This window comes from Narcine bancroftii, chromosome 10 (assembly GCF_036971445.1).
Source record: "Narcine bancroftii isolate sNarBan1 chromosome 10, sNarBan1.hap1, whole genome shotgun sequence".
Lineage (NCBI taxonomy): Eukaryota > Metazoa > Chordata > Chondrichthyes > Torpediniformes > Narcinidae > Narcine > Narcine bancroftii.
Window position 1 is genome coordinate 41,405,401 of NC_091478.1, and position 22,095 is coordinate 41,427,495.

General features: G+C 40.9%; 1 protein-coding gene and 1 long non-coding RNA gene across 7 annotated transcripts in view; one reads left to right on the forward strand and one right to left on the reverse strand.

Moving 5' to 3' along the window:
• Positions 1 to 10,865: 10,865 nt before the first annotated feature.
• LOC138744489 (uncharacterized) lies at positions 10,866 to 13,800 on the reverse strand. Its single transcript, XR_011345570.1, has 2 exons — positions 13,095 to 13,800; positions 10,866 to 11,904 (listed from the first exon to the last, which is right to left on the reverse strand). It is a non-coding gene; the product is annotated as an uncharacterized lncRNA (long non-coding RNA).
• A 119-nt stretch (positions 13,801 to 13,919) lies between these two features.
• arid5b (AT-rich interaction domain 5B) overlaps positions 13,920 to 22,095 on the forward strand; it is a 137,355-nt gene continuing 129,179 nt past the window's right edge. For 2 of the 6 annotated variants that reach the window (XM_069900744.1, XM_069900746.1), the window contains exons 1-2: positions 13,920 to 14,324; positions 14,614 to 14,868. In XM_069900744.1, the coding sequence (XP_069756845.1) occupies positions 14,304 to 14,324; positions 14,614 to 14,868 (276 nt within the window). In that variant the 5' untranslated portion in view covers positions 13,920 to 14,303. Of the gene's footprint in view, positions 14,325 to 14,613; positions 14,869 to 15,651; positions 15,706 to 16,658; positions 16,804 to 22,095 lie in introns of those variants that run through there. The other 4 variants (XM_069900745.1, XM_069900748.1, XM_069900752.1 and 1 more) reach the window with 4 other exon arrangements.

Genomic DNA, 22,095 nt, shown 5'->3' on the forward strand with positions numbered 1-22,095 from the left:
AAAGACAAGATGGCATTTCTCCAGGACCATGGAGCATATTTACGTAAATATAAGTTAGAATAGAACAGCGATTCTCGACCATTTTTCTTTCTACTCATGTACCACTTTAAGTAATCCCTATGCCATTGGTGCTCTGTGATTAGTAAGGGATTGCTTAAGGATGTGGGTGGGAAGGGAAGGTTGAGAATCACTGCTCTAGACCCATTTGTTACTGAAAAATTTTGCTTGAGAAAAATTGTCATTGGTCCATTTCCTTTGGAACTGTGCACACAATGAGTCAATTAGGTATGATTAAAACAGTGGTTTTCAGACATTTTCTTTCCGCCCACATCCCACCTTAAGCAATGCCGTACTAATTAAAGAGCACCTATGGCATAGAGAACACTTAAAATGAATGTGAGTGGAAAGAAAAAGGTTGAGAACCACTGGAATAGAAGTTAAACACATTGAAATATTAAGGTGTATACAATAAAAGTCTACGGTACCCTCGCCACATATGTTCTGAGAATTTAGGAGCCTGATGGCTTGGGGGAAAAGTTTTTGCCCAATCTGGACATAAGGGCCTGAGTGCTGCAGTACCTCCTACCAGATGGCAGAAGGGAGATCAGTTTACTTGAGGGGTGTGTGGAGCCCTTCACAATGTTTACTACCTTTCACCTGCATCGAGTGTTGTCGATGTCCTTCATGGTAGGAAGAGAGCCCCCAATGATCTTTTCCGCTGACTTCACTATCCTCTGCAGGGTCTTGGAGGTACAGCTTCCAAATCAGGCGGTGATGCAGTTGCACAGGATGCTCTCAAAACATCCTTTGTAAAATGTAGAGGATGCAGAGTGGGAGATGAACTTCCTTAATTGCTGCAACCAAACAGGTACTTATAAAGAAAAACTACAGTAGTAAACTATTTGAATTAAACAAAAGAGACAATACATACATAAGCTAGATATAAATATTCATAGTTATCCCTAGAGCAACAAAAGTGACTTGCAATAGTGCAGACAGTCCACGATTTGTTTATCATAAAGAGGTTCAAGATTCTGATGACTATTGGAAAGAGACTATGGTTGAACCTAGAGGTGCTTCTGTCCCCTTTTGCCTGAAGGTAGCAGTGAGATGAGGTTGTGGCCAGGGTGATGGGGGCCCTTTATGATGCTGGCTGCCTTCTTGAGACAGCACCTTGCATAGATGTCTTCAATGGATGGAAGTCAGAGCCTGTGATGGTACTGTCAATGTTTGCTGTCTGCATTCCTGGGCAGTTGAATTTCCAAACCAGTTTGAGATGCAACCAGCCAGTATACTTTCTGCTGAAGTTTGATAGTGCCTGATGACATGCCAAATCTCCTCAGATTCCCTGGGAAGTAGAGGCATTGGAGTCCCTTCTTCATGGTCACCTCAAGGTGCTGGCTTCAAAAAAGGTCTTCCCTAATATGGACTCGAGCACCTTGAAGGTTCTGGCTCTCTCCACCTCTGCCCCATCAATGCAGACATTGTGCGGTCCTTCGGTCTTCCCTTCGTAAAATCAACAATAAGCTCTTTGGTCTTGGTGACATTTTGACCTACAACCCCCGGTACATTTTGGAGAGTGGGAGGGAACCGGAGCCCCCCAGAGGAAATGAATTCAGCCCGCTGCCCTTGACCTTCTTCTGGGTGATTGAGGCTATGGATTCAGATGCTGCTGAAGAAGTCCAGCAAGATTTCTTAGCAAAGCTGCAGTGGACTTCCCACTATTGCATGGCAAGATTCAGGTAACCAAAGAAAATGCATGAAGAGGTCATGTGGCTAGAGGAATATTCAAGTGTTTTCTCTGTTTATTCTGACTACGGAGACTCTAAATGAAATTCTCTGCTCTTCCTTAAACTGAGGCATTTTTTTTTAAAATTTTTTATTTTTCACACTATAAACCACATTGATCAAGATACATACATTTTCCCTCTTGAACATATACAGTGTCGTTTTCTCCCCCCACTCCCTCCTCCCCTCCCTCCCTCCCTACCTCCCCTCCCATTCATTTAAAGTTCAGAATATAAGACACATTAAACCCGTCAAACAATGTTGTCACTCAATAAAAACAAAAAAGAAATTCCACTGAGTCAGTTCTTTTCATTCTCTTCTCCTTCTGTCATTTTAGGTGGTAGATGTCCCCAGTAGGTTTTCTCTATTATGTTTCATGTATGGCTCCCATATTTGTTCAAATATTGTAATGTTATTTCTTAAATTATATGTTATTTTTTCTAATGGAATACATTTATTCATTTCTACATACCATTGTTGTATTCTCAAGTTATCTTCTCATTTCCAGGCTGGCATAATACATTTTTTTGCTACAGCTAGGGCTATCATAACAAATCTTTTTTGTTCACCATCCAAATCAAGTCCAAATTCTTTGTTTTTTATGTTACTTAGGAGGAAGATCTCTGGGTTTTTTGGTATATTGCTTTTTGTGATTTTATTTAATATCTGGTTTAGATCTTCCCAAAATTTTTTCACTTTCTCACATGTCCATATTGCATGAATTGTTGTTCCCATTTCCTTTTTACAGCGAAAACATCTGCCAGATACTGTTGGGTCCCATTTATTTAACTTTTGAGGTGTAATATATAGCCTGTGTATCCAGTTATATTGTATCATACGTAACCTCGTATTTATTGTATTTCTCATAGTTCCTGAGCATAACGTCTCCCATGTTTCCTTCTTTATCTTTATGTTTAGATCTTGTTCCCATTTTCGTTTAGTTTTACCATTTGTTTCCTCATTCTCCTTTTCTTGTTGTTTAATATACATGTTTTTTACAAATTTTTTGATTATCATTGTGTCCGTAATCACATATTCAAAATTACTTTCCTCTGGTAACCTCAGACTGCTTCCCAATTTGTCCTTCAAGTAGGATTTCAGTTGGTAGTATGCCAACACTGTATCGTAAGTTATATTTATCCTTCATTTGTTCACAGGATAATAATTTATTTCCCAAAAAGCAATTTTCTATTCTTTTGATCCCTTTTTTCTCCCATTCTCTAAAGGAAAGGTTATCTATTGTAAAAGGGATTAGCTGATTTTGCATCAGTATTAGTTTTGGTAGTTAGTAATTTGTTTTATTCCTTTCTACATGAATCTTCTTCCAAATATTGAGCAGATGATGTAATACTGGAGAATTCCTACATTGTACCAATTTTTCATCCCATTTATATAATATATGTTCAGGTATCTTCTCCCCTATTTTATCTAGTTCTAATCTAGTCTAATCTGGCTTTTCCCTTGTTTGATAAAAATCTGATAGGTATCTTAATTGTGCGGCTCTATAATAATTTTTTAAATTTGGCAGTTGTAAGCCTCCTTGTTTATACCATTCTGTTAATTTATCTATTGCTATCCTCGGTTTCCCCCCTTTCCATAAAAATTTCCTTATTATTTTCTTTAACTCCTTGAAGAATTTCTCTGTCAAGTGTATTGGCAATGCCTGAAATAGGTATTGTATCCTTGGGAAAATGTTCATTTTAATACAGTTTATCCTTCCTATCAGTGTTAGTGGTAAGTCTTTCCAATGCTTTAAGTCGTCCTGTAATTTTTTCATTAGTTGATAATAATTGAGTTTATATAGATGGCCGAGGTTTTTATTTATTTGTATACCTAGGTATTGCATTGCTTGCGTTTGCCATCTGAATGGTGATTCTTTCTTAAATTTTGAGAAATCCGCATTATTCATTGGCATTGCTTCACTTTTATTTGCGTTAATCTTGTACCCCGACACTTCTCCATATTCCTTCAATTTCTTACGTAATTCTTTTATTGATATTTCTGGTTCTGTTAAGTATACTATAACGTCATCTGCAAATAAACTGATTTTATATTCCTTGTCTTTTATTTTTATCCCTTTTATTTTATTTTCTGTTCTTATCAGTTCTGCCAGTGGTTCTATGGCTAACGCGAACAATAAGGGTGATAGTGGGTATCCCTGCCTTGTTGATCTGCTTAAGTTAAATTGTTTTGATATATATCCATTTACTGTCACTTTCGCCAATGGCCCCTTATATAATGCTTTAATCCAATTAATATATTTCTCTGGTAAGCTGAATTTTTGTAGTACTTTGAATAAATAATTCCATTCTACTCTGTCAAAGGCCTTCTCTGCGTCTAAAGCAACCGCTACTGTTGGAGCTTTATTTCCTTTTACTGAATGAATTAAGTTAATAAATTTACAAATACTGTCTGTTGTTCGTCTTTTTTTAATAAAACCCGTTTGGTCTAGATTTACTATTTTTGGTACATAGTCGGCTAATCTGTTTGCTAATAGTTTAGCTATTAGTTTATCTTATAATCTGTGTTAAGTAAGATATTGGTCTATATGATGCTGGTGCGAGTGGATCTTTCCCTCTCTTTGGTATTACTGTAATTATTGCTGTTTTGCATGAATCTGGTAAGCTTTGTGTTTTATCAATCTGGTTGATTACTTCCAGGAGGGGAGGAATTAATAAATCTTTAAATGTTTTATAGAATTCTATTGGGAATCCATCCTCTCGTAGTGTTTTATTATTCGGTAGTTTTTTATTATCTCTTGTATTTCTACTATTTCAAATGGTTCTGTTAATTTATTTTGTTCCTCTGTTTGTAATTTCGGTAGTTCAATTTTAGTTAAAAATTCATCTATTTTGTTTTCAGTTTGATATAATTGTTTGTAGAATTCACTGAAGTTTTCATTAATCTCTGTTGGATTATATGTGATTTGCTTGTCTTTTTTCCTTGATGCCAATGCCATTCTCTTAGTTTGTTCTGTCTTAAGCTGCCACGCTAGAATTTTGTGCGTTTTTTCTCCTAGTTCATAATATTTCTGTTTTGTCTTCATTATGTTCTTCTCCACCTTATATGTTTGTAGTGTTTCATATTTTATTTTTTTCTCTGCCAATTCTCTTCTTTTAGTTGCTAATTCTTTTTCTATATTTGCTATTTCCCTTTCCAATTGCTCTGTTTCCTGATTGTAGTCCTTCTTCATCTTGGTTACATAACTTATTATTTGCCCTCTGATGAACGCTTTCATTGCATCCCATAATATAAACTTATCTTTCACTGATTCCGTATTTATTTCAAAGTACATTTTAATTTGTCATTCAATGAATTCTCTAAAATCCTGCCTTTTAAGTAACATGGAGTTTAATCTCCATCTATACATTCTTGGAGGGATGTCCTCTAACTGTATTGTCAATATCAGGGGTGAGTGGTCCGATAATATTCTAGCTTTATATTCTGTTTTCATAACTCTGTCTTGCATGTGAGCTGATAACAGGAATAGGCCTATTCTTGAGTATGTTTTATGTCTACCCGAATAATATGAATATTCCTTGTATATATCCATATATCCAAAAGTTGCATTTCTTGCATCAATTTAATTATAAATTTGGTTACTTTGTTCTTTCTGTTAATTTTTTTCCCAGTTTTATCCATGTTTGAATCCAAATTAAGGTTGAAATCCCCTCCTATTAGTATGTTTCCTTGTGTGTCTGCTATCTTCAAAAAAATATCTTGCATAAATTTTTGATCTTCTTCGTTAGGTGAATATACATTGAGTAAATTCCAAAACTCTGAATATATCTAACATTTTATCATTACATATATCCCTGCTGGATCTATTATTTCCTCTTCTATTTTAATTGGTACATTTTTACTGATTAATATAGCTACTCCTCTAGCTTTTGAATTATATGATGCTGCTGTTACATGTCCTATCCAATCTCTCTTTAATTTCTTGTCCTCCACTTCAGTTAAGTGTGTTTCTTGTACGAATGCTATATCAATTTTTTATTTTTTCAGTAAATTTAGCAGTTTCTTCCTTTTGATTTGGTTATGTATTCCATTAATATTTAAAGTCATATAGTTCAACATAGCCATTTCATACTTTGTTTATCTTTCTTTTCCGTTTCCTCATCATCACCTTTCCTTATCCATTTCTGCTTTCTTTTTTTGAACACTTTATAAGACAACATTTCTAAAACATAAAACATTTCTCTTATTCTCCTATCTAAAATTTATTTAACCCCACTATCCCCTCCCCTTCCTGAGTTGCCCTTTATCCCTTCTCGGGCAACCACATCTCCCCTCTCCATTTGGATTTGCGAATTCGCTCGCAAGCGTCAACTGATTTCGCAGTGACCATAACTCTTCCCCACCCAGCCCCCCCAGAGAAGATTTTAATTTTCATATACAACAAAGGTCACTCTCTTAATTCCCCCCATATTTCCTTTCTTCCCTTTCCCTTCTTAGTTCTTACCTATATTCTATTTTTTTTTAAATATATACATACACACATACACATACACATATATATATCGTTACATATCTTCCTCTCTCTGTCTGTTTTGTAGTTGTTCTGCAAATTTTCTTGCTTCCTCTGGATCCAAGAATAGTCTGTTTTGCTGCCCTGGAATAACTATTTTAATTACCGCTGGATACTTTAGCATAAATTTATATCCTTTTTTCCATAGGATCGTTTTTGCTGCATTAAACTCCTTCCTCTTCTTCAGGAGTTCAAAACTTATATCTGGATAGAAAAAAAATTTTTGACCTTTGTATTCCAGTGGTTTTTTGTCTTCTCTTATTTTCCTCACTGCTTTCTCCAATATATTTTCTCTTGTTGTATATCTTAAGAATTTTACTAGAATGGATCTTGGTTTTTGTTGTGGTTGTGGTTTAGGGGCTAATGTTATGTGTGCCCTTTCTATTTCCATTTCTTCCTGTAGTTCTGGTCTTCCTAGGACCCTGGGGATCCATTCTTTTATAAATTCTCTCATATTCTTGCCTTTTTCATCTTCCTTAAGGCCCACTATCTTTATATTGTTTCTTCTACTATAATTTTCCATTATATCTATCTTCTGAGCTAACAGCTCTTGTGTCTCTTTAACTTTTTTATCAGATTCTTCTAATTTCTTTTTTAAGTCCTCTACTTCCATTTCTACGGCTGTTTCTCGTTCTTCCACGTCCACTCTTTTTCCTATATCTGACATGATCATCTCTAATCTATTCATTTTTTCTTCTGTACTTTTTACTCTTCTTTTTATTTCACTGAATTCTTGTGACTGCCATTCTTTTACTGATTCCATATATTCTTTAAAAAAAATATATCCATTGTCTTGCCCTTCCCTTCATCTTCCATTTCTCTGTCTTCTTCCTCTTCTGAGTCCATTCCAGGATCTGTGTCCTTTACCTCTGTCTTTTCTGGTATTCTTGTTGGTTTGTTTGTTTTATTTTGTTGGGTATTTTTGGTCTTCTTATTTTTATTTGAAGTGTCTTGCTGCTGGTCTTCTTCCTCTGGGTTGGTCATCTGTTGTTTCTTTGATTTCTTTTTACTCTCTTCTTTCTTGCTCTCATTATTTTCTGTGTTTTCCTCTTGCTGTTTTGTTGTGGCTGTCAATCTCAGCTATGGAGATCGACTCCTCAGCTGGTCCCCCCTCCCATCAGTGTTATTTTTGTCTTGCGCATCGTGCATGCGCGAGGAGTCGCGCATGTGCGGTTGCGCACTTTTGCTTGGCTCCGTGAGCTATTTTTGTGGTCCCGAGTTCGGGGCTTCAACTGACCTTAGGGAGCGGGCTTCTCTTTCCGCGGCGGGCCTCCTCGGACAGGTAAGGCCTTCACCTTCTTCTTCCGACGTCCTTTCTTCTTCTCTTCTTCCCGTTGCTTTTGGCTTTTCTTTTTTCGCTGCCATTTTCTCCACTCCTTTATTTTCACTTTATTTTGGTTTTTGTGTTTGTGCCTTCGTTTTTTCACTGTCTTTATTTTACTTTTCTGGAGAGGGCTGGAGTTCCCCGACCGGCCACGTGATTCCTCCAAAACTGAGGCATATATAATGTAACAATTGACTTGATAATGAATAGGTTCAGAATATTTTATTTTAAAACGTGGATTGAATTACTTATGTACCCCCCCTCCCACCTGTTTTCTTTGACCTCGTGTCTTACTTCATTGAGAAATTACACACAATTATGATTGACTTCTTCCGCACAATATCATTACATCAAATAAATGCTTCTCACAATGCCAAGTAGCCCAAATGAAAATCGTCTTCTCTTGACTAGAGCTACTTTCCACTGATTTCCAGGCCTCCAAGTATCCAGTTGAAAATTTTACTCCAGACCTCTCAGCAGGGGTTTCAAAATAAAACAATAGTACAATGTCCAAATTAATCTGCAAGTGCACAGTCCACATTTACTCTTAATTACAAACTCAGATGTTATTCTACGTAAAGAGGAATCTCACAACTGGCATTCTGTCACTCGTCTAGAGCTTCATTGTAGAGACTGTTTACACTTAAATCTGGACTTTCCTTGCATCTTCAATTACTTTTCTGCGTTCACGACTGATTCCCAATAAGGATTTGTCTCCATTTGACATTTTTCATTTGCTGCTTGACCTGGGGATGGACTGTAGGCATCAGATGTAACACAGGCAGCTAGAGGAGGCGTGCTGGAGGAGGTGTGAAAGGCCTTATTTCACTACTTGGCATTGTGAGAAGCATTTATTTCATCTCTCCATATTGTATGGAAGAAGTCAATGAGGCTCTAGATGAGTGTCAAAGAATGCCGGTCATGAGATTCCTCTTTATGTAGAACAACATCTGAGTTTGTAATTATATAAGCGGAAATTTACAAGGGCCCATCCTCTTGACTGTACACCTCTGAGTGGCACACCTTTGCAAGCTAAACTTCACCAAGAGTGTTTCCCACTGAGATCTGGGATCTCTTGCAACATCAAATAAAGGATCACAGCTAAGCCCTGGACTGTTTTATCCAAGGAGGTCAACATCACAGTCACCCTTATGTTCCTGTCACCAATATTTAACTCTCCAATGCCTTCCACTAAAGGAATGTGCCTTCATAACCCTGCATTGTTTTTTTTTTAATGTCACTCCAACTCCACTAATGTGGTCAACTCTGAACTTTCTCTTAAATTCAGGCAATGGGGCATAAATAATAAATGTTGGCCTTCTGAACATTCAGATCCCATGAGTGAATCTTAAAACCATTTCAAGTAGCTGGCACTGATTTCTGCCACACCTCAGTTTATTGCACCCTGCTGGATTATGCAGGTTATTTAACCCCCTACTCTCAAAAGGGGGAGAAGGTTTCTTCCACTTTTCATTCAGCCCAGTGGTAGCAGAGTGAGTTTGGAGATGTGCAGGCTTCCCCAACATGTAGTGTTACTCCTTACTCAGACTACCCTTGGCAGCCCCTTCCCAGGAGCAAGGTGCCTGTAGCCCTGGTCTCTGTGCATTCATTCTTCTTCTGGTTACTGGTTTCAAAGCTTCCTTCCTTCTCTCTTCATGCCATTCTTGAGGAAGTGCTTGCCGGTAAGTGGGAGAGGGCTACTTGTAATGTTTGTACATCATTGGCCACAGTTGCAAGGGAGTGTGTCAGCAGCATTATAATCTTGCAGTTCAGCAGCTTTGAAACAGTACAGTATTATACACAGATATACATCAAAGCTGTTCTACAAAGTTTTGGTCGCTGTGCTACTGGACAGATGCTGTCAAGCTGGGGAGGGTGCAGAGAAGGTTAATAAAAATGCCTTAATGAAGGGCTCAGGCCCGAAATGTTGGTTATTTATCCTTAACTTTGCTATACAAAGAACAGTGTTTGACCTGCTGAGTTTCTCCAGCATTGTTTTCTACTTTTATTACAAGGACGCGGCCAGGACTTGGGGGCCTGCGCCATAGGGAGAGGATGAGCAGGCTAGGGTTTTATTCTTTGAGTGCAGAAAGATGAGGGGTGATCTTATACAGGTGTACAAAATCATGCCAGGAATAAATCAGATGAAGGCACTGAGGCATTTGCTCAGAGTAAATACCCAGAGGACAGGTTTAAGCTGAGTGGGGGTGGGGGGTGCGAGATGCACAACAGGGGGGTTTACTTTGTTTTTACACCGAGGCTGGTGGGTGTATGGAAGAAGTTGCTGGAGAAGATGGTTGAGGCAGGTACTATTGGAACATTTAAGAAATATTTGAATGGATACATGGATAGAATGGATTTAGACTAGAGGGACATGCAGGCAAGTAGGACTAGTGTGAGTGGGACATTTTGATCGGCTTAGGTGTTGGGCCGAAGGGCCTGTTTCCATGCTGTATGAAATTATGTAAACCTTGCAAATGGAGAATTTTATTTCTGGTGTTTTTAAAAACAGTATAAAGGTGACATAAAGGAATTTCCATGCTATCAAATCCATAACTAACCTGCACACCCACTGTAGTGTAGTTAACATTGTTATTCATAGCTTTTCTTTGGCTTGGCTTCGCGGACGAAGATTTATGGAGGGGGTAAAAAGTCCACGTCAGCTGCAGGCTCGTTTGTGGCTGACAAGTCCGATGCGGGACAGGCAGACACGGTTGCAGCGGTTGCAGGGGAAAATTGGTTGGTTGGGGTTGGGTGTTGGGTTTTTCCTCCTTTGCCTTTTGTCAGTGAGGTGGGCTCTGTGGTCTTCTTCAAAGGAGGTAATACATAAACTACTCAAGATGGACAGAATACGTTAATGAATGCAGCATAAATAAAACAGCAACTGCTGGGAATACTTATCAGGTGAGGCAACATTTGTTGAAAGAGAAAGTGGGTTAATGTTTCAGGTTAAAAACTCTCCATCATAATTCATAAAGGAGACTTGATAATTGCAGCAGGCCAGAGGTCTAAGTGAGCCCATGTAATGAGAGGTGGTTCGGCATACAATTAAAGAAATAACACAACAGGTCAAGCATGCTGCAGAAGGAGAAAGACTCCACATTTTGCGTCAACAGCCTTGGTTCAGAGTTGAGAAAAAGTTAGGGATGCGCAGAGGAAATGGTGGAGAGAAAACAAAAGCAATAGATTGGAAGTCAGGAGCGATTAAATAACAACACGGGATGAAATGAATGAATGTATTGATTTACAACACCGTGGAAGCTGGTTGCAGCCATTGAAACCCGTACCGCCCAATTTCACCAATTAACCTGCCAACCCTGTATGTTTTTGGAGAGTGAGAAGAAACTGGAGCCCTGGGGAAATCTTACAAACAGCACCAGATTCGAACCCAGATCACTGGCACTGAAAATTCTCTCTTCCTTTGTCTTAATTAACCGACTCCTTATTCAGATATTGTGACTCCTGTTCCTGGAATCCTCCGCCAGAGGAAAAGTAACAGAGCCTCTGATATTTGTCATCAACAACTGCATTGGTGCTGCTTCCTACACTCATACAGGACTTGAGCATTTCATCGCAGTTTGCAAACCCTCTGGAGAAACTCAGCTGGTCAGGCTTTATCCATAGGGAAAAAATGGAAACCAACATTTTGGGCCTGGGCCCTTTGTCAGGAAAATTTCATTGCTTAGTTCCCACCATCTTCCCTGGTCCTCATTTTCCATCCCTCTGGCCTTTTGCATTTCAATCTTTGATTTTCATTTATAATTCGGGTCAGATAAATCGACAATTCAAATAGATCAATCGTGGTTCATTGTGTTTCGAACTCGCACAGATTTCCAAAGGAAAGCCTGTAAGTAAGATAACAAGGTTTTTACAAGGTGGTGCCAGTCAAAAGTACCATCTGGGAACTGAAAATGGGTGCCACCTATTGCATGGCAGCCAGAACTACCTTGTGACCAGGCATCGCTGACATAACAATATCCATGCTCATTGTTCTGGCTGTGAATATTAACTTGGATGCAAGGCGACACTTCCAAAAGGCCATCTTCTCAGGGGTAATAAGGAATTTCAAATCAATGCCCGACTAAAAGGAAGTCCGTGAGCAGAAAGCGCACATTTTACATGAATCAGCTGCAAGATGTAGGGGAGCTCCTCTCGAAGCTGGAACCTGATTCCATCGATATTGAACATGAACACAAGTCTACGCCAGGCTCGCCAACTATCCTCTGCCCAGTTTAAACGTTTGGAGAAGTAATTTTCAACGCTGGAATAAAATTGATGACAACATTAAAATGGGCTGGAAGTGTAAACTAACTCAAGATTTTAATATATATAAAAAACTCAATGAACGATGGGAAAAAAATAAACGATGTTAAAGAACGTTTTGAAATCCCTAACAGGTTCTCCGCGACGCCCACGAAGTGCGCTGAAACCCATTGGGAAAACTGCACATCACAGGTCGCAGGGACACTTCGGAATTGTTTGCACATTTGCTGAGAAGACGTGCCTTTTGAAGTTTGAACAGCGGTTCAAATCCAATTCAATTGCGGGTAAATTCCGCCCCAGATAAGTACCAAGTTGCATCACACACCGAGTTGACTAAAAATAACCAGCATCTAAATACCCTGTTTATTTCATGCGATTCCAATAATCCACTGATTGTTTTCGAGTTTCGGTGCCTTCGTCATCGAGTGATGTTGACCATGACTTACTTTCGCTTGAACGATTTCCATTTGGAAAGATTTCAAAGTGTCAATATTTTTTCCGGCCCGATCATATTTAAAAACTTCTTTTATTTTTTTTAAAGTTTCCCGGCCCCGGGTTGCCTGGACCGTAACAAAAATGTTACTTTCGCACGAAGCTCAAGGGAATCAACCCACAGACGAGCACGACTTGGAATTCTCGATCCTTTTTCTTTCCTGAGAGCTTTCCCTCCCTCCCCCTCCCTCCCTCCAATTGAACATTTTAGGTGAATGTGTCGAATTTCTCAGGAGCCTTTTCGTGTAATGTTTGAAATTGGATCCTTTAAAGTTTAAATAAACTTCTCATTACCGCCCCCTTACTGTCTAAACTCGCCCAGAACGGATCTAATCTCTGCACCGAGCTGTGATTATTACTGTGTTTGTGCAAGTTCAAGAGTATTGGAAATTTCCCCGCCCACCTGAAAAAAAAACGACATGCACAAGTTTGAAGGTCATCTCTTAATTTGTTCTCTGCAATCACTTTAAAATAACCCGCGCTGTTTTCACTCTCCGGATCGAGCATTTTATTTTAAAAGGTGCGACATTAAAATAACCAGCTTTGGTGGAGGCTTGAGAGAAAATGCATGATCCTTTCCGTTCAGATCGGCTACCTGTACTGGATACTAGCAGACTGCAACATCAACGAGCTGCAGGCGCCGAAATGTTTTACTGCAGTTATTGTACCACGCCGCAAATACACAGTGTCACGCACTTCACTACTGAAGGGACATCATCCGTGCTCGTCCGACTCCTTGTTTTTCCAAACTTGCCGTCGCCGCAGAGGGAAAATAATTAATTATTAACCGAGTTCTGCATCGAATCAGGGTTACGCAAATCCATTGCGCGCAGCAGACTTTCACAGCCGTGAATATTTTTAAAAAAGCAGGCAGGGAAACCAACTCCCAAGCAATGGGCAAAGATTTTGGTCGCGATCTGAGACTTAACTTTCCAGGTTAACTTTTCTTCCAACCCCCGACCCCGTGCACTGATCGGTACCGTCCGGAGCTATGCCATGCAATAAAGAAAAAAATGCACCCCCGGCGCTGCCCTGCACCTTGCAAGGCACAGGTCCCACCTCTGGCATCGTCCGCGGCGATGCCATTCAAAATATATACCTGAGCAGCGGCTCCCCCCCCACCACCCCGAACTTTAAGGCAGAGCAAAAGGTGTCACCGCAGCACATGAACCCTGGAGCGGCCACAGCCGCGACTCCCATCTGCGACTTCTATCCATTGCAAGAGCCATGCCAAAAAAAAGGGGTGCGCGACCCCGCCGCCGTCAGTTCCCAGACCCGAGCCGCGCGGTTTGGTGCACGTGGACTTGAGACTGGCCCAGATCGTCCCCGTCCCCCTTTTCTGCCAGCGGCGCGCGCGCCCGCCCGGCCTGACACGGGCGCGTCCGCGGCCGCTGCAGGAAATCTTCTCCTTGATACACACGCTGACGTCATGCCGCAGGTCCTGGCAGGGCGGTAGACCCTGGTGCTCACAAAAACCGTGGCGAAAAATGAACCCCGCTCCCAAACCTGCTCGCCACTGGGCAAAGGGCACTCTGCGCAGTCGCCTGCTCCTGCCCCCGGCCTTGGTTGTATTTCTAACTTCACTGATCGCCGCGGGCATTGCCAATCCAAGCGCGTTTCGGCTGGCAAGACAGAGTTACAAATCACTTTGCAGAAGAAAAACAATAGGACTTCCAGGAATTTGGTGCAGTTTGGGGAGGAGGTCTCAAAACTTGGAGGGAGGGGCAATAATTAGGTGCAGGCTGTTGCCACAATAGACCTGCATGGGGGCAGAGAAATGAATTTCATATTGCACCATCTCTATCACCTTCTCATGAAATATTCTTGGAGCTGCTAGGACCTCGCACATTCATTCAAGCCAACTTTGGAGGAGAATGTAGACTTCAATCAATTGAGAAGGGCGATATGGAGACGGACTCAATCAAGGTATTAAACTGCTTTCTGCTATTATTCTCACACTGTCCTCCAAACCCCTCCACCGACTACGACACTCCGACCTCCGCCTGACTTCAATTTACTTGCGAATAAGGCGTAAAGGTTTAACAATATTTTTTTTAAAAAGCTGACCTAAATTTCATCAGAAATTGTTCCCAGCATATTTTGATTGTTTTTTTTTAAAGATTAAGAAAAAAATCCCCTTCCTGTCAATTTCCCCAATGTTTCAATTTTTAATATATATTATAAACTGTGTTGTGTATGTTTTCCCCCCTCGCAGTGGGTTGGTTCTCCGTGCGGTTTACACGGAGCCTACATTTTCTACAAAGCTTTCAAATTCAGTCTTGAAGGCAGACCAAGAATCCTCTCCCTCGGAGACTTTTTCTTTGTAAGATGTAAGCCAGGAGCTCCGATTTGCATAGCAGAACTCCAGCTGTTGTGGGAAGAGAGAAACAACAAGCAACTTTTGTCGAGTTCCAAACTCTACTTTCTCCCTGAAGATACACCCGAAGGGAGGTCGATCGGCCACGGAGAGGTGATGACCCCCCCACTTTCTTGTTTGAATTCGTTTTGTTATTCTTAATTGACTCTGTGATATTGTGTGTCTCTGCCTTGGAATATGAAAATACGAGCCGTGCACTTTGTCGTTTATGTGAATTTTAGAGCAAATGGGAACGTCTATAGAATCTGCATAGCGTAAAAGCAAAGGCGATGGATATTTGCATCCCCCCACCCACCCCGGTAGTTCGGTTGGGTAATGTTAAGCTGTTTCTCTTAGGCTGCGGGGGGGGGGGGGGCGGGAAAGAGAAACTCTGTGATTAAAAATATTTAGCATTGACTAAAGGGCGGAAATTACGAAATGGGATGAGATCAAAGCTATTCCACGAAGGCGTGTAACCGGGTGAAAAAGGGACAGGTAGAAAGAACACAGCTCGTTGTCTGTGCACAAGAGATGTGATGCGGCCAGTCCTCCTTTGAGTGTCAGCATGTGACGTTTTTACAGTGTGTAATGAAAACTGATTCTTTCCATGTAAACATCCAAACAGCACATTCAGATGAGAGAGAGAGAGAGAGAGAAAATATCTAGTGTGCCAAGGAAATTAGCCTCACACAATTTTCCATGCAATGACGCAAATCTTTAAATAACTTTTTTTAATTTAAAAAAAACCCTGAAATCCGATTCGGTTACCATATAAATACATTAGAAGGACAGTTGGGAGACTGGATTGGTCTGCGCGGCGTTGCTGCTCTGTAATTTAGTCGTGATGTGTGTGTAAAAAAAAAAAATCAATGAACAGTTACGCGTTGGAAGCGCTGGTTGAACGTGACGTGTAAATGATCCGGCGTTGAAGCTGCATTTTACCGTATCCCGGTAGGGGCGAGAGCGAATAGGCTGTAAACACTAGAGTTGGGCTTGTGAAAACAGCCTGCACGCCGGAGTTGATTGTGCATTCTGAAAGAGTGGCGTGTCAAATGACCTTTTCATATCTTGCAACAGGTTTAGAAGTAGCTAATCCCCTCCTTATTGCTTTTCATTCCCAACACATTAGGGAAAGAAAACTTGTAACCACATTCCTCTTGCAACGAGCTATCCATTCTGGGGTTGTGTTCGACCTGCCTCCTCGTTTCTCTGCGGATCGATCATTCCTAAAATCATTGTTTACCTGCTAACAACAAAAAAAAACACTTTATCCAGAGTTCGGTTCTTCTTCTTCCCACCCCCTCCTGCTTTTAATAATTGACTCGGTTTAGTGATCAGGGGGGGGGGGGGACAATAAATAACGAAACAGATCCGTAGGGCTTCACCCCCCCCCCCTCCCCGTGAAGCAGCTGAAAGCGATTAGCTTATTATTGCAGGGTGGCAAATGCTACAATTGAATGATATTTGTTTGCAATATTTCTGCGCTGAATGGTGGTGCAGAGTTCTCGCAACACGAACCTGCTGGTTGATCAATTTATTCAGCTAAATTGCAGGAAGGCGTATTGTGATTTTTTTAATATAGAAAACGCTAGTTGAACACATCTGTGGGTATTCTGCAGAAATGCAGTGTTCTTTTGTATTGCGGTTAACAGAGCTATTTCTGATCTCGGAGTCGAAGACCAAAGAGTGTCACTTCCAGTTAGCATCGCCCGGGAAACCTCAGTATCATCTGTTGAAGGTGCTGCGAGCTGACGCTCACGGACAGGCTGAACTGATGCCAATGCCTTGTGCTCCTCTCCAGAAACGCGGCGAGGGGGCAGAGCAGGTTGGAGTTTCCAGATGCCGCCTGACTTCACAGCGGCTGATGTCATTTCCCTTCATTCATGAGCCGGAGTCACCGCCCCAAGCGCGCACACCCTGAGCCGGAGTCTTGGCCGGGAGCCCAGAGACTCGCGCCGAGCGCCTCCTGAATGGGTGAACGCGGTGGTTCCCCCATTGAGAGGGGTTGCCGTGTTCGCACGAGGGTCCTCGCCTTGGATCCTTCTGGAGGTGACCGAGGGAATGGGGGTGGCAAGTTAATTTGGCCTCTCATTTCGTCCGAATTTCTCTCTTTCGAATCCCCGAGGAAGTCGATTATTTGAGAAATGTTCATTTCCAAAGTTGTCAGCTGCCCAAATGTTGTTGACTCAATAACCTGAAATGGTGACCCATTTTCCTCCAATGCCAGTAGATGGATTCCCCTTGAAAAGGCGCCGGCAGATTTGGAATGCAGTGGGTCAATGTGTCACAGTGGTCCTATGACGTATGTTGCACACTGTGGACAAGTATCTGCTTTGTATGTTGTGAGATACTCTCAGTAGGAAATTGTATCTTCCCATTTTGATCCTAACTTCATTGATGATTTCAAGCTATCCTGGAAATCCGAGTTAAACTTGGGGGGGGGGGAGAGAAGTTAAACTTGGGGGGGGGGGAGAAGTTAAACTTGGGGGGGGGGGAGAAGTTAAACTTGGGGGGGGGGAGAAGTTAAACTTGGGGGGGGGGGAGAAGTTAAACTTGGGGGTGGGGGGGAAGATGGGAAACAAACCAGACATTGCACTCCCACGAAACTTTCAACCATAATAAAATCTGTAACAACACGAACATGAGATCTCGCAAAGATGGCATGAGAATTTTTATTTTTAAAAAAGAAAGTGTGGCGAAGACCTGAAATTTGGGAAATCGGTATATTGACTCAAAACTGAAGAGCAGAGAATAAATATATTTATTCCCAGAAGGATAATCTGGAACAAATGAACTGACAATATGGAACGGAAGCTGATTAATTTTGACAAGGCATGCTTGGAAAAACCAAAAAAAAGGGTGACGTTGCGAAAGAGAGGGCAATCTAATGAATAAGTAAGTGCTGGCACAGGCATTAGGGGATGAATGGACCCAGTAAGATTATCTAATAGATTGCAATTGTCTGGTGCTTTCCAGACCAATTTTTTGAAAGACTATTTGTTGCAAAACAATGACCTTCTTTTAACTAACCCACCTTTTTGTTGCTGCGCTGTGAATCATAAGATGGTAATTGTGCCTGCATATTAAATTTGGCATAAATATGCAACATTAATAATGGCAAACTATTCCAGTAAAGCTGAATAAATTGTAGTTCATCTTCACTGTACAGTATATTAATGTCTCACTCCCCAGGGGGATCAGATATAATGAATACAATTATGCAAATCGGCAAAATTTGCTGCAGTATATTTTTGGCAACATTTTTTTCCCCAAGTTTTGCATTTCTTATGTTCACAAGCACTGTTCTGATACCGAGAGCATCATGGGCTTTTTCATTTTATGTGCCAATTATTTGAATAATGTCATCTGTTTTGAATATAGTAATAGGAAAACAGCAATATCCTTTCCCCCCCCCCCCCCAAGAGTCACTTGTCTACTTCAAAATTCAAATTCAGCAAGGAACAGAGCCAGCATGGCAAAGCTGATTTTTAAGTGGGTCAGTCACTAAAGATATGTTTATACAATTTTTAAATATAATGTAGGAGAGGAATAAATGATGTAAATTTAAAACTGGAGAGCAGTGTCGTAATATTTTATGACTATAAGTTGGCTTTGGAAAAGAATCAGCAAAATAAATACAGTGGAATGAAATTTACCATTTGTTTAAAAATACTGCTGCGGGCATGGGTAATTTAAAGAGGTCTAAAAGCTGGCTTTCAGGGAAAAAGCTTAAATGATTGTTCAGATAAAGAAGTGATGTTGTTGGGGGGGGAGGGGTGATGGAATGAATGAGGGGAACTAAAACATCAATGCCAAGCATCTGCTGATTTCTCTAAATTAGATTGTAGTCACCAAATACTCTTCAAGTGATTCAGTTCGATAGTTGGGTTCTAATTACTTTTTAAAGCTGACTTTAATAACTATGAAATGACTAAGTTTCAAAGGTTACACATTGCTCGTTTAAGAGTGCAACATTTTGTCTAATATCAGTTCAAAAACTCAGACATCGAGCCAGAGTAAGTTCAGCATTATGACATGTTTCGAGTTGGTGATCCGTGTAAGATTTTCAATCTCAGTTTTTAATTCCTTGTAAATGAAAAGGGCAAAATGCAGTGGGAGTGAGTGGCTTTAGTTGAGGCAGCCTTATCAGTCTTGTTGAGCTGATGAAAATGGGTCATAAACAAGGAGTTATGTGACACAAATACTAAAGATAAACATTAAACATGAAAATAAAACCGCAGATGCTGGAATTCTGAGATAAAAACGGAAAACACCTGGAAAGACTTGGCAGGACGTGCAATAGCCGTGAAGTGAGAAAAAGTTAACGGTTTGGAAGCCCGGAATCTTTGCTAGGACTGAGAAATCCATGGGCCTTCTCCATTTCGGCAGGCATCAACTCATTTTGAACTCCTCGAGCCCCTGCTTTGAGAAGCCTTGTGCTGGAGGTTTAGAAGAGGCCAAGTAAAAATCCTAAATCAAAAACACCAGGAACTCAGGATGAATAAGGATAATATTGTACATCTGTCCTGTTCTAGTATGGCTGAACTTCAGAGAGCACAATGAATCTAAGTTGCAATTGCAGTGGTTTAGAGATTTTTGACGCACAGAAACAGGCCCTTCGGAATTTGTCCATTCCGACCAAGTTGTCGACCTCAGCTGGAGACATACAAGAGACTGAAGGTACTGGAATTTGGAGCAAGAAATAATCTGTTGGAGGACTCAAGTAGCATCAGTTGGGGGCGGGGGGGGTGGGGTGGGGGAGGATGAGAAAAGAATTGTCAGTGTTTTTGGCTGGAACGAAGGGTTCCAAACAGAATTGTCGACTATTCTTTCTTCCCCCCCCCTACCCCAACATTGAGGCCTCCTGACCTGCTAAGTTCCTCCAGCAGGTTGTCCATTTGCCTCAGTTTTGTGTCTGTTTCTATCCTCTTTCCTGTCAATGTTCCTGTCACAATGCCTTTTAAATGTTATTGTACTCAAATTCACCACTTCCTCTCACAGCTCGTACCGCACACCTGCTGTCCTTTACGTGGAAAAAGTTGCCTCTAGGATCTCTTACATTTTTCCCCTTTCACCTCAAATCCATGATTTGAATTCAAATTTAAATTCATTTTAAATTCCTCCCAACTCTGGAGAAAAAGTCTATGACTATTTATGTTGATGTTGTAGCTCTCCCAGTCTCCGACACTCCATGGAAAAACCTTCCACCTTATCCAGCCTCTCCATCTAACTCCCAGCTGCCTTGTGAAACTTTTCTGCACCTTTTACTGCATTTCTGTTAGCTGGGTGACCAGAAGAGGCTCTTCAGGTAATTTCTGCCAATGGCGAATCTGTCTGCCTTACAGCAGGCAAAAGCAATTCTGTGTAATTTGACACTGTTATTACAGTGACAGTAAATTGAATCTTGAATCTAGAAGTGCACACAATAGAACTGACTTGAAATTTAGATATGTGCAGGGGGAAGAGCTCGTTTTATTGCCTGATGGGCTCATGTACTTTATATCATGATTGGAACTGCTGTGGTAGCTTTGCAATGACCCAATGAGAAAATTCATAGGAGCAGTACATCTGTGTGCAATGTAATTATTCCTGAATTGTTTCTCTTGGCCTGTGGTAAATCAGCCATTTGGACGTGGAAGGTTACTGACCTTGATCACTGGGCTAGAGAGGAAACAATCTTTTTGGGCACTTAGGCCAATGTTCACTCTGCTATGTTTGAGTGAAAGCAGGAGCAGATTTGGTGCCGATGTCTCATTCGGCTGAATGGTGCACTACCATTCACTGTCCAGCATGAAAAAAGTATGACTTGCTAGTATACAGGTGCCTATCACAATTTCAGACTGTTTTTGAAGTGGAGCCATACTTTAAGGTGGATATTGAAATACAGGTCGAGCACCCCTTATCCGAAATCCGAAACTTTTTGAGTGCTGGCACATGACGTCACAAGTGGAAAGTTCCACACACGACCTCACTTATTTAAATCTTAATTATCTTGATAAGCCTAAGAGCGGGGCAGTGGGATCAGTGTGGGGGCTGGTGATAGGCTTTGGGAGGGAGCAGGACAATGGAATTGGTGGGGGGGAGGGGGGGATCAAAAAGCCTGCCATTGTTGTTCCAAAATCAAAAAAAATCTGAAATTCTTCTGGTCCCGATCATTTCGGATAAGGGGTACTCAACCTGTAATTTGAATAGTTGATAATGGTGCTGCCTGAAGAGATCAAGATTCAATTTATTGTCGTAGTAATAAAACAGTGTCGTATTACGTGAAATTCCTTTTTGCCTGCAACAAGGCAAAAAGCGCCTCTTACAGTTCCTACAGTCTGACTTGCAGTCGGAGAGAGAGAGAGAAGCAAAAGAGAGCCCCCCACCCCCAGAGTCACTGAGTGCCCATAGATTCGCTTCCAGTGCTTCTGCAGCCACCCAGAGTCTAGTCCAAACTATTGGCGACCCGAGCTCCAGATCTGAACCTCTGACACGTTCACGCCCTCGGCACCACCTCACAACCCAGTTCCGATACCTGGTACTCCTCCAGCCAGTCTCCAGCAGTCCTCAGCCCGGCACGAGTCTCCCGACAGCAGTCTCCAGCAGCCCCCAGTTTCCGTAGGTTCCTTGCCTCGAGTCGCCAGCAGCCCACTGTGTGCACTGGTCCCTGCACTGGAACAGTGGATGTTGAAAGAAAGTGGAGCAATAAATATATTTTAATGTTTGTTTATTGTATGTTTTTACATTTTTACCATTTTCTTTATTTAAAACATAAAATTTTTCAGAAAAATGTACAATTAGGTGTGAGGACACATAATTATGACTTTATTGCAGTCAAATAAGTCACTTGTGGGGACGAGTTTGTTTTAGCTTCATTCATAGGGTGAATGCTACACTTTACCGTTCCCAATGCATATTTGTCATTTGTGCTTTTATTGTAATATAATAGGTGTTGAAATCTAAATGTTGATTTAGATTTATAACATTCCTTCATTTGAGCATTTTGTTGATTGAATTTCGAACATGAATAAAATTGAAGATCTGCAGGTCTCCTTTTTTTTTAAAAAGCCAAAACATGAATTACTAGATGGCCACTTTACAAAAGGGTTTTCTTATTCCTATTAGGCATCATTTCTCATGTTGCGAGGTCAGTAATTCAATAGACAGCAAAGCAGGTGTACTAATCTGTTTTGACCTGAGGAATTCTTTCTTTGACCTTATGAGGCAACAGACTGAAACATTCTCAGCATGACAGATTTTCTTTCTTTTGGTCGCTGTTTTATCAAAGGGTTGAACAGACCAAACCACACATTAACTAAGATTATTATATGGATGATTGCATACAATTTCACTGCAAAC